Here is a 12,471-nt window from a genome sequence, read left to right on the forward strand (position 1 = left end):
GCAGAAAAAATTTAATGCGATGGGGATAAGTGTCAACCAGGTCCGGGCAAAGCTGAAAATAGGAGCCCCCTTACCACTGGCGCACCACCATGTCGGTGCGTCGGTGGTATTTGCTGTGACTTTTCCTCCCCACACCCCCCTCCCGTGGACTGCTTTTTCAGTTTTCGAAAAAATGAAAGAAAATGATAGAAAATTCAAAAATTAATTCTTTGAAATTCCCATGTATTATGTCATCTAGTTTTAGTGAAAATTCAAAAACATGAATTTTGATATATCATGGAGAACGGCATCATCTTTCGGAAAAATGGGATTTCTGGTTGCATATGACTGAAAAACTTTTTTTTATATCAAAATGTATCTACGCGAAATTTTCTATCCGAATTCAACGACGACAAAAGTTGGATTCGGCAAATTCAAAACAGAAACATGACTTTTTCAGGTTTTAGATTTGGATAAAAAAAGAAAAAATTTATTGTTGGCGCACCACCATATTTGGTGCGTCGGCGGTAACCTATGCTATATATACTCCAAACCAGCCCGTGGTCCTCACTTTCCCCTTTTCCTCCTCATCCTCCTCCTCCTCCTCCTCCTCTTCTACACCCACAACCTTCTCCGGCTGCTGCGGCGAGCTACTCCCGCGACAAACTCATCTGCATGGCCTCCTCCTGCACCGATGGCCATAACGTCTTCCGGCCTCCTCCATCATCTCCGGCCTCCTCGACGTCCTTCGGCCTCCTCCACCACCTCTGGCCTCCTCCACCACCTCCGGGCTCCTCCACCACCTCCGGCTAATCCTCCTACACCGGCGTGGCAACCTCGGGATCGTTCGGCATCCTCCTGCACCTCCTACACCGGCGCAGAGAAGACAACCACAGTTGATGAGCTAGATCTAGATATAGGTTTTTTTTTTGTTTTCTTGTATAACTTACCGCCGCCGCACTAGACAGGTGCGCCGGGGATAACGCGAGTTACCGCCGGCGCACCTACTGGTTCGCCGGCAATAAGCAATTACCACCGGCATGTTCCCACCGGCGGGCTCTAGTGCGCCGGCAATTGCCTTTTTTGGTGCGCCAACAATAAGCCTTTTCCTAGTAGTACATAGTACAACACAAACACTTACAAACACGCATGTACACTCACCCCTATGAGCACCTTCGAGGGACTGAGCCGTCAGATTTTGAGGTTAACGAAGTCACCATTGGTGTCTCGCTGTTGACGGGTACGTCACCTACCACTGAAAGCATAGCGACAATCAAATCATAGAATAAATCCAGGTAAATGCAAATACCCATGCCAAGTCTAGGACTTGAATCTGGATGGTTCCACCACAAGAAACCTGACCACTAGAGCCAAGCCCAGTTTACTAAAAGCACATGTATCCGTTGTCCCATGTTATAATAAAACAATGTGTTGGCCTCTAATTTCTTGTCCAGCGGCTTTTGAACTCCCTGCTACGAGGAGGAACAGGGGGTTCATACTTCAGATCTACTTCTAGATTTAATATTTTGTGTGGCACACGAGTTGATGGAGTGTAGATTTCTGTTATTAGTTCCATCCGGGCTGATGATGGGACCTGCGTCTAATTGTCAACGCGCGAAACTATACATGTCATGTTGAGTTGAGTTATGGATCATTTCGATGTAGAGGCTAGAGGTTTCGACCTCGTTTTCGAAAGAAAAAAAAAAACTCTGCTTCAAGATAAGATGTGCCAACGTTTAGTAGAACAATAATGGTAGTTGTAGTTGTACATATTAAAGTAGTAATTCTTTATGCCTTTGCATGAGAGAATTCGATAGTTACATGTGTAGAGGTGCATGCATAATTTTGAGCTGCACCACGTATATATATACACGGTTCTAGCTAGTGCTGAACTGCTAATAGTAGAGTGGAATTGGCCGTCGGTTTTGTGGCCTTATTCATTCACGTGACGTATAATCCTCGTACGCTGATCACGAGTTCACCTTGGAGCAGCTGAGCCTGATCTGGCCCTGCGTCCCTGTGAGCGGCGAGATGTTGCCCATCTTGACCATGGCCGTGGCGAAGGCGCTGCTGAAGGCCGCCCCGCTGGACGCGAAGTTCCTGACGGTGTTGTCGGTGGTGGCGTTGTTGAAGAGCACCTGGTCGGAATGGAGGAGCCCCTTCTGGGAGAGCAGGTTGGTGTAGTAGGCGTTGTCGAAGGCGTTGGCGGTCGTGGCGTCCAGCGCCGCCAGGTTGCCGTTGCCGCCGGACTGCGGGCAGTTGGCCTTGAGCGAGGTGGCGAAGGCGGCGTTGATGTTGGTGTCGCCGCCGTAGATCCGCGAGCGGAAGTTCTGGCACTGCGCCCGGCCGATGGTGTGCGCGCCGGAGAGCGCCACCATGTCCACGGTGTTCAGGTTCTTCTTGGCAAACGCGGCCTGGAGCTGTGCGAGGCTGGAGCCAGGGCCCGGGAGGTCCCCGGTATTCCCGGTTGCGCTCGTGGAGTCCCGCCTGCCGAGAGGAACTGTCCATGACGGGCCGCCGAGCTGCATCACATGATTCCAAATAGTAAGAAAAACGATAGCTTCAGAACCAGCTTTCAGGAGGTATATGGTCGCGCGTCGTAGACGATGATGTTACTTACGGCGACGACAGAGTCACGGGCGGCGACGGTGAGGATGTCGGCGCAGGAGACGGTCTGCTTGCAGATACCCTCGATCTGGGTCTTGATGTTGTCGATGACGCCGAAGCCAAACAGCGAACCGGCGTTCGCAGGCGCGTTCTGCTCGTTGCCCGACAGCAGAACGGACGCGTCACAGCCCTGCAGCCAGTAAAACATGCACACTGGTTAATCCCAGCTGTTTTTACTCAAGCAAGTTATATACCTCCTCCAAATCCATAATAAGTATTAGTGCTTAGTTTAAAATTTAAGAAAAATTTAAATTAAAAGCCGACACATATTATGAAGCTGATCGTAGTGAGTACTCCGGAGTAGTCAATTAACGAAAGAAGAGTGTCAGCCATGGTGAAACACGGAAGCTTTCTCACGTTAACAAAGCAGTCGTGGAAGTGCAGCCTGAGCAGCGACGCGCCCATGCGGGGGTTGCTGCTCACTGCGGCCGCCACGCCGCTCTTGATGGTGGCCAGGGCCCTGGGGCACGACGTGTCGTAGAACGTCGACGACAGCTGCGCCGACGCCGCCGTGGCTGCCAGGGCCACCAGCAACACCAAAGAAATGCAAGAGGCAGATGCCATGGCTGTGGCTAGCTACAAGACCCAAGCTATATTGCGGCGTGCCTGTAACTGGTTTGCTGCCTGCACTTGTTATCTGGCTGTGGCTTGTGCAAGAGTTGGCTGCATTGCATGCATATTTATAGCCGACGATTTAGCTCACGTGCAACCTGCGCACCACTCCCTGCCCCCCACTTGGGATAAACTTCCAAATTTAACGTCCGATTAGTCAGGCTCTGGGGATGAAGCATCCAAACTCCATGGCCGATTAGTCCAGGGCAAGCCAGTGACGTCTGGCGATCGACTTCGACGTACTCGGCATCCAATATCCGTCCGGCGCCGTCGTGCGGCCAGCTAGACGTCCGAACAGGGATGTGGGCCGGTATAGACAAACTCGCCGTTTTTCTTGAAGGTTCACGCGTGCATCCAACCGTGGCAACCTTCAGCTTTAATTCGCTACCGCCAACACGAACCCTGCATTTTCCTGCAATAGGGCCAACTCGAATGATATCTCTCGGCCTTGGCCTTATCATGCATCGATCGCGTGCTTGTGGAAACAACTCAATGCTAGCAAAACGGAACTTTAAGCTTTAGATTAACCTAATAAGGCTGCAATCCTATATAGGAGTAACTAGAAATTATAATAATTAGGGATTAGCTTGCTTGATGGAGCCTGAGATGGAAAAAACATTTTATTTAATGGGAGTTGGCTTATTCGATGGTCTTATTTTTCAGATCAAATGCTTTCATCCAAACATGCCACCCATTTGTACATTTGTATAGTTTTCCCTCTTACTCAATGAAAAGGTAGTGCTCCTACCGATTCTTCCAAAAAAAAAGCTATGAGATCTATGGTCACACGTACAACAAATGATAGTACTTGACTTATGGCATTTATCTTACGTGGACGGCATTTGTGAAGATAATCTTCACCCACTTTACTGAGAATTTGGCCTAGTATTCACAGTGCTAGAAAACCTAGAAAACTTATAGGAAGGATGTCGAGCGGACATTGGAGTAGGCATCAGCGCGCTCAATTCGTAGGTTTATGTGCAGACTGGAGCTGCGTGGAACGTCCATGGATGCTAGCAAACAACGGCAATACAGTCCGGAGCTATGCACTGAATACATGTGTGGATGAACCGTGTGGTCTGACTAATCGCATGAGTCAGCGTATGTCCAAGGCAAATCAGCCTCGATCTGACTTGCCGCACAGCCATTTTGTGTCCCAGTCGCCGTCGCTGAAAGCCAGAAAATTCAACAGATGCGATGTCGAGCTGACAGCCTGATTTGATTTCTCCTCTACATCCTGTGAAGCGACAGTGCGCCACGGCGGTGTCTGTTTGGGCCGAAACGTGGCCCGGCCCGCTGGGGAAACGCAGCTTTGGGTTGTTTCCGACGGCAGGCGGCTCCTATTGCATGCCCACACGGATCAGCCTGCGCGATCAGCTGGAATGGGCTGCCGCACTGGACGCCACGCTCGCTAGAGTCTGCTCGCGCCTCGCTGTGTTACCTGAGTTCCGGAGTTTTCCCTGTCAGATCAGCGTACAGAGTTTTGGTTAGTGTCAAAAAGACTCGGGAGGATTATATGGAACGGCGACCGGCGGCGTCGTCGTCTCAGATGGAGGAGAGGGAGTGGACTAAGCTGTGGAAATGCAAGGTGCCATCTAAGGTACGGATATTCTTGTGGCGGCTGGCTCACTGCTCCTTACCCACGGGTGATGTCCGTCACAGAAGAAATATGGCTCCTTCTCCTAGTTGTTCGATATGTGGGCAGGAGGACTCATGGCGCCACTCACTCATTGAGTGCAATATGTCGCGGTGTGTTTGGGCCCTTACAGAATCATCCATCGTGGAGCATATCAGTCTCACGACTGAACCTTCTGCTAGACAATGGCTGTTTGTCATGATGGAAACCCTCAGCCAGGACGAGTTCGTGCGTATGGTGATCACCCTTTGGACGTTATGGCATGCGCGGCGGAAGGCGATCCATGAGGAGATATACCAGAGCCCTTTATCGACGCATTGTTTCATCGAATCGTTCATAAAGGATCTGGGAGAGTGTGGGAACAAAAAGGTGAAGACAACGGGAGGTGGACAGCCAGCGGTGCCGCATTGGCTTCCTCCTCCGAGTGGGCAGCATAAGATCAACACTGATGCAGCTGTTGCTAAGACGAGGTGCAGGGGCTCGGTGGGCGCTGTTTGCTGGTCGCCGGAGGGTCTGTTCCTTGGGGCGTCAGTTGTGGTGTTTGAGGGCGTCATGGACCCGGGGTGTCTCGAGGCGATGGCCTGTCGGGAGAGCTTGGCGCTGGCATCGAATCTGAATATTGGCGACATGATGGTTGCCTCGGACTGCATGGAAGTGGTGCAGGGGCTGTTGGGCTCTTCTCTTGGGCGGTTCAGTCACATTATCAGGGAAGTTCAGATTATGGCGAGGCAGAGAGGAGGCGTCTCCTTCCGTCATGAAGGCCGGAAATCTAATACCAATGCACACAACCTGGCTCGGATGGCGACGAGGGTTTCCGGCCTATTAGATATTCATGTTGCTACCTACCGCGTTAAAGAGGCCAGCCCATGTTGCTTGACTAGGTGAGCGAGGGCGTGTAGGATTTTCCCCATCAGCATGCTCAGTAGTGTCTTTGTTGTCATGCGCTATCGTATGGAAAGGCGTTCGCTTTTTTTTTTTTTTTTTTTTTTTTGGTTTGTTCGCTCGGTCTCTTCTTTTTGTTCATTCTTTCACTAGTAAGCATATCAGTGCGACGCACTTCTCTTAAAATATAATACATCATATGTCGTAATTGAGGATTTTTTACATTGTCTTAGTTCAGTCACTAGTATAAAACCTTCCATTAGAGCACGTTTTTCTACACAGGCGAGAGCCAGTTTCCCATCTGGCACCTCTAATATGTGCATCATTAGACGAATCCCCTCCCTGATAATCGATCGCTCGAGCAATCACTTTATGTGGTTCGGAAGCGCTCACGGACGAGTCAATTCCCTTTTTTTCTTTAGTTTTAATTGTGTTCACACGTGTTCACACTAACAACTTGTATTACTACTTTGCAAGTTGCATGCAGCCAAGAGCGTTCACACTACATGCATGCACATGTACAGAGCATCTCATGGATTTACATTTAATGAGCCAACTTTTCAGCACGTTTTCATAAGTTGTTGCATGCATACACATAGCATCTCACTCTTTTTTCTTCAGCACGAGGCAGGCTCTCAATTCTCTTTTTGCAATTCTCTTTTGGGTTTTATTTTCGTACAGTAATTCATATTTAAGTGGGTCCTTTTGCAATTCCCTTTTTCGGGCCAGTGGTTTTTAAGGGGGAAAATAACGGGTGAGAAGATCTACTTGCAACTCAAATGAACTACCACTTGCTACTCAAATTAAGTACTGTTTTAAGTTGCAAGCTAACAAAAGTTGCTAAAATATTTCTAAATGAAATTTACTTTTTATGTTTGCTAGGTATTTATATTTACCGTTGATAAATAATGAGGCACCAGGTTAATAACTTGTAAACAAAAAAAATTCGCTACATATTTTAAATTAAATTAATTGTTTAGGGTTGATATTTATTTATATTTACAATTGATAAATAGCGGGTCACCGGGTTGATAGCTTGTAAACTAAAAGAGAGTCGCTAAAATATTTCTAAATGAAATACTTTTTAGGGTTGTTATTTATTTATATTTGGAGTTGATAAATAACGAGGCACCAGGTTGATAGCTTGTAAAATAAAAAAATATTTTCTAAAATATTCTAAATAAAATACTTTTTAGGGTTGGTAGTTATTTTATAATTACCATTGATAAATAATGGACCACCGGGTTGATAACTTGTAAACTAAAAAGAGTCGCCAGAATATTTGAAATGAAGTAGATTTTTAGGGTTGGTAGTTATTTATATTTACTATTGATAAATAACAGGACACCAGGTTAATAGCTTCTAAATTAAAAAAGATTCGCTAAAATGTTTAAAATAAAATTAACTTTGGGGTTGATAATTTTATACATTTACGGTTGATCAATCAAGTACGGAGGGGTTGATTATTCAAATAGAGAGGGTTGATAACTTTTAGGCAGAAAAAAAGTTTCTCGAAACATATTAACATGGGTGCTAGTTTTGAAGATCTCGTCGAGACGGATTTATTGGTGAAAACGAATCTTAATTTGGAGTTGTCGTTTGAAAGTTAAAAAGTTTTGAATTTTCAAATTTGGGAAACATTCAAATGACATCAGCAGGTTCGTCTATTTGTGCATGCATGTAGAACTTTCCCTCAATAGCCTCCACCAGATTGATAATTTTATACATTCACCGTTGATCACTTAAGTACGGAGGGGTTGATTATTCAAAGAGAGAGGGCTGATAACTTTTAGCCCGAAAAAAAGTTTCTCGAAACATATCAACATGGGTGCTAGTTTTGAAGATCTCGTCGAGACAGATTTATTGGTGAAAGAGAATCTTAATTTGGAATTCTCATTTGAAAGTTAAAATGTTTTAAATTTTCAATTTTGGAAAAGATTCTGCTGACATCAGCAGATTTGTCTATTTGTGCATGCATGGAGAACTTTCTCTCAATAGCCTTTGATAATTTTATACATTTACCGTTGATCACTCAACTACGGAGGGGTTGATTATTCAAATAGAGAGGGTTGATAACTTTTAGCCAGAAAAAAAGTTTGTCAAAACATATTAACATGGGTGCTAGTTTTGAAGATCTCGTTGAGACGAATTTATTGGTGAAAACAAATCTTAATTTGGAGTTGTCGTTTGAAAGTTAAAACGTTTTGAATTTGCAAATTTGGAAAGTTTTAATGTGGACGTGAGTCAGAGAAAGGAGAAGAAAGAGGTTTGCTCACGTACGGATCATCCAGTATTTATTGTTTTGTTAGAAAGAGGAAGCGAACTCCTGCACGATTAAACCAAAAAAAGCTGTCAGAAAGTGATCGCTAGGCAGATTTTGAGCGAACGATCGCCAGCTAGGGTCACCCATCATTATACCCTGTTCTGTGGGTACCAACTCTAATACCCACTCCTCAGATGGTTTTTATTTGTGGTAGTCTCTAATAGTATCACTACCAGAGAAAACTTCTATCTGTGGCCAGCTCCAATTAGAAAACATCTTAGACTGCTTTTATTGTTGGCAGTCTCCAATCATTATTTTATTAGAGATGTCTTTTATTTGTAGCCGACTCTAATAGTATGAATGCAAGAGATGGCTTTAATTTGTGGAGAGCTCAAATAATTATGGTATTAGAGACGATTTTTTAAAGCGTCTGTCTCCACCTATATTTTATGGTAAACACTCTACATCGTAGGCTGATGGCGAGCAAATCGTCGGACTACTACGGCACCGTCCATCTCGTTTCCATCGCAGGGCTCCAGATGTTTTTGCTTCCCACAGTTTTTTAGTCCCATTAAACTCACGTCTTGCTAACATTAATTCCAAAAACTGCGCACCGGGCGGCACCCCAAATTGAGCCCAACCGCCTCCTTGATTCTTCTCTCCCCACGGCAGCTCAGCTCTCTCGGCCGCGCCCACTCATCCGGCGACTTCCGCCGCACTGATACGTCTCCGACGTATCGATAATTTCTTATGTTCCATGCCACATTATTGATGTTATCTACATGTTTTATGCACACTTTATGTCATATTCGTGCATTTTCTGGAACTAACCTATTAACAAGATGCCGAAGTGCGTCCTGTTTTCTGCTGTTTTTGGTTTCAGAAATCCTAGTAACGAAATATTCTCGGAATCGGACGAAATCAACGCCCAGGTTCCTATTTTTCCCGGAACCATCCAGAACACCCGAGAGCCGCCAGAGGGGAGCCCTGGGGGCCCCACACCACACCCTGGCGCGGCCAGAGGGGGGGCCGCGCCGCCCTATGGTGTGGGCCCCCCAGAAGCCCTCCTGCGCCGCCTCTTCGCCTATTTAAAGCCTCCGTCGCGAAAACCCTGATGCGTTCGACGAAAACCACAGAAACCTTCCAGAGCCGCCGCCATCGCGAGGCCAAGATCTGGGGGACAGGAGTCTCTGTTCCGGCACCCTGCCGGAACGGGGAAGTGCCCCCGGAAGGCTTCTCCATCGACACCGCTGCCATCTCCACCGCCATCTTCATCACCGCTGCTGCTCCCATGAGGAGGGAGTAGTTCTCCATCGAGGCTCGGGGCTGTACCGGTAGCTATGTGGTTAATCTCTCTCCATGTACTTCAATACAATGATCTCATGAGCTGCTTTACATGATTGAGATTCATATGAGTTTTGTATCACAATTCATCTATGTGCTACTCTAGTGATGTTATTAAAGTAGTTCTATTCCTCCCCGCACGTGTGTAAAGGTGACTAGTGTGTGCACCGTGTGGTTCTTGTCGTAGGCTATGATCATGATCTCTTGTAGATTGTGGAGTTAATTATCATTATGATGGTATTGATGTGATCTATCTGGTTATGTTGATCTATCTTACACTATAAGGTTACTTAAACATGAGCATTATTGTGGAGCTTGTTAACTCCGGCATTGAGGGTTCGTGTAATCCTACGCAATGTGTTCATCATCCAACAAAAGTGTAGAGTATGCATTTATCTATTCTGTTATGTGATCAATGTTGAGAGTGTCCACTAGTGAAAGTGTAATCCCTAGGCCTTGTTCCTAAATACTGCTGAGTTACTACTGCTTGTTTACTGTTTTATCGCCATTATCGTCGCAATACTACCACCATCAACTACACGCCAAAGAAGCTATTTTCTCGGCACCGTTGCTACTGCTCATATATATTCATACCACCTGTATTTCACTATCTCTTCGCCGAACTAGTGCACCTATTTGGTGTGTTGGGGACACAAGAGACTTCTTGCTTTGTGGTTGCAGGGTTGCATGAGAGGGATATCTTTGACCTCTTCCTCCCTGAGTTCGATAAACCTTGGGTGATCCACTTAAGGGAAAACTTGCTGCTGTTCTACAAACCTCTGCTCTTGGAGGCCCAACACTGTCTACAGGAAAGGAGGGGGAACGTAGACATCAAGCACTTTTCTGGCGCCGTTGCCGGGGAGGAAAGGTAAAAGGCACTCATACTTCGGTTTCAGGTAAAGTACTTTTCTGGCGCCATTGTGTTTGTGCTCGAAGCTATTTCCTTTAGATCCTGCAATTGCAACTTTTTGTTTCTTGTTTACACTAGTTAGGCATAATGGAAAACATCTGTGAGCTCTTTGTACTATTTCCTGAGTCAAGACATGAATGGTTTAATGCGAAAATTAAAAAACCCATGGAACATGTTAGCATGAATACTTTGAACACCATTGTTGCTAATGATATGGAAAATTCTAAGCTTGGGGAAGCTGGTTTTGATGAGCATGATCTTTTTAGTCCCCCAAGCATTGAGGAGAAAATTTTCTTTGATGATACTTTGCCTCCTATTTATGATGATTATAATGATAGTAGCCTTTTGGTTCCACCTGTTATGGAGGATGAATTTGATTATGATTACAATATGCCTCCTATATTTGATGATGAGAATAATAATGATAGCTACTTTGTTGAATTTGCTCCCACTATTACTAATAAAATTGACTATGCTTATGTTGGGAGTAGTAATTATTTTATGCATGAGACTCATGATAATAATGCTTTATGTGATAGTTATATTGTTGAGTTTGCTCATGATGCTACTGAAAGTTATTATGAGAGAGGAAAATATGGTTGTAGAAATTTTCATGTTACTAAAATACCTCTCTATGTGCTGAAATTTTTGAAGCTACACTTGTTTTATCTTCCTATGCTTGTTACTTTGCTCTTCATGAACTTGTTTATTTACAAGATTCCTATGCATAGGAAGCATGTTAGGCTTAAATTTGTTTCACACTTGCCTCTTGATGCTCTCTTTTTCTTCAAATACTATTTCTTGCGAGTGCATCATTAAAACTGCTGAGCCCATCTTAATGGCTATAAAGAAAGAACTTCTTGGGAGATAACCCATGTGTTATTTTGCTACAGTACTTTGTTTTATATTTGTGTCTTGGAAGTTGTTTACTACTGTAGCAACCTCTCCTTATCTTAGTTTTGTGTTTTGTTGTGCCAAGTAAAGCCGTTGATAGAAAAGTAAGTACTAGATTTGGATTACTGCGCAGTTCCAGATTTCTTTGCTGTCACGAATCTGGGTCCACCTCCCTGTAGGTAGCTCAGAAAATTAAGCCAATTTACGTGCATGATCCTCAGATATGTACGCAACTATCATTCAATTTGAGCATTTTCATTTGAGCAAGTCTGGTGCCATTTTAAAATTCGTCAATACGAACTGTTCTGTTTTGACAGATTCTGCCTTTTATTTCGCATTGCCTCTTTTGCTATGTTGGATGAATTTCTTTGATCCATTAATGTCCAGTAGCATTATGCAATGTCCAGAAGTGTTAAGAATGATTGTGTCACCTCTGAATATGTTAATTTTTATTGTGCACTAACCCTCTAATGAGTTGTTTCGAGTTTGGTGTGAAGGAAGTTTTCAAGGGTCAAGAGAGGAGGATGATATACTATGATCAAGAAGAGTGAAAAGTCTAAGCTTGGGGATGCCCCGGTGGTTCACCCCTGCATATTTCAAGAAGACTCAAGCGTCTAAGCTTGGGGATGCCCAAGGCATCCCCTTCTTCATCGACAACATTATCAGGTTCCTCCCCTGAAACTATATTTTTATTCCATCACATCTTATGTGCTTTACTTGGAGCGTCTGTTTGCTTTTGTTTTTGTTTGTGTTTGAATAAATTGGATTACATCATGCTTGTGTGGGAGAGAGACACGCTCCGCTGGTTCGTATGAACACATGTGTTCTTAGCTTTTAGTATTCATGGCGAAGTTTCTTCTTCGTTAAATTGTTATATGGTTGGAATTGGAAAATGATACATGTAGTAATTGCTATAATGTGTTGGGTAATGTGATACTTGGCAATTGTTGTGCTCATGTTTAAGCTCTTGCATCATATGCTTTGCACCTATTAATGAAGAAATATATAGAGCATGCTAAAATTTGGTTTGCATATTTGGTTTCTCTAAGGTCTAGATAATTTCTAGTATTGAGTTTGAACAACAAGGAAGACGGTGTAGAGTCTTATAATGTTTTCAATATGTCTTTTATGTGAGTTTTGCTGCACCGGTTCATCCTTGTGTTTGTTTCAAATAAACCTTGCTAGCCTAAACCTTGTATCGAGAGGGAATACTTCTCATGCATCCAAAATACTTGAGCCAACCACTATGCCATTTGTGTCCACCATACCTACCTACTACATGGT

The 12,471-nt window shown here is 44.5% G+C and overlaps 1 protein-coding gene across 1 annotated transcript; it reads right to left on the minus strand.

Annotated features, from left to right (window-relative positions):
* Positions 1-1,725: 1,725 nt before the first annotated feature.
* On the minus strand, positions 1,726-3,294 carry LOC127331515 (peroxidase). Its single transcript, XM_051357695.1, has 3 exons — positions 3,004-3,294; positions 2,600-2,776; positions 1,726-2,501 (listed from the first exon to the last, which is right to left on the minus strand). The coding sequence occupies exons 1-3, from the start codon at positions 3,208-3,210 to the stop codon at positions 1,950-1,952; spliced, it is 936 nt and encodes a 311-aa protein (XP_051213655.1). The 5' UTR covers positions 3,211-3,294; the 3' UTR covers positions 1,726-1,949.
* Positions 3,295-12,471: the final 9,177 nt, after the last annotated feature.

The sequence above is a fragment of the Lolium perenne genome, chromosome 2 (genome assembly GCF_019359855.2).
Source record: "Lolium perenne isolate Kyuss_39 chromosome 2, Kyuss_2.0, whole genome shotgun sequence".
Lineage (NCBI taxonomy): Eukaryota > Viridiplantae > Streptophyta > Magnoliopsida > Poales > Poaceae > Lolium > Lolium perenne.

Bases quoted from the DNA above. Each gene is read 5' to 3' on its own strand.
- LOC127331515 (XM_051357695.1), bottom strand. From the start codon at position 3,210: ATGGCATCTGCCTCTTGCATTTCTTTGGTGTTGCTGGTGGCCCTGGCA. The intron at 2,777-3,003 runs GTGAGAAAGCTT...TACTGGCTGCAG, and splicing joins TCCACGACTGCTTTGTTAAC to GGCTGTGACGCGTCCGTTCT. The intron at 2,502-2,599 runs GTAAGTAACATC...CATGTGATGCAG, and splicing joins CCCGTGACTCTGTCGTCGCC to CTCGGCGGCCCGTCATGGAC.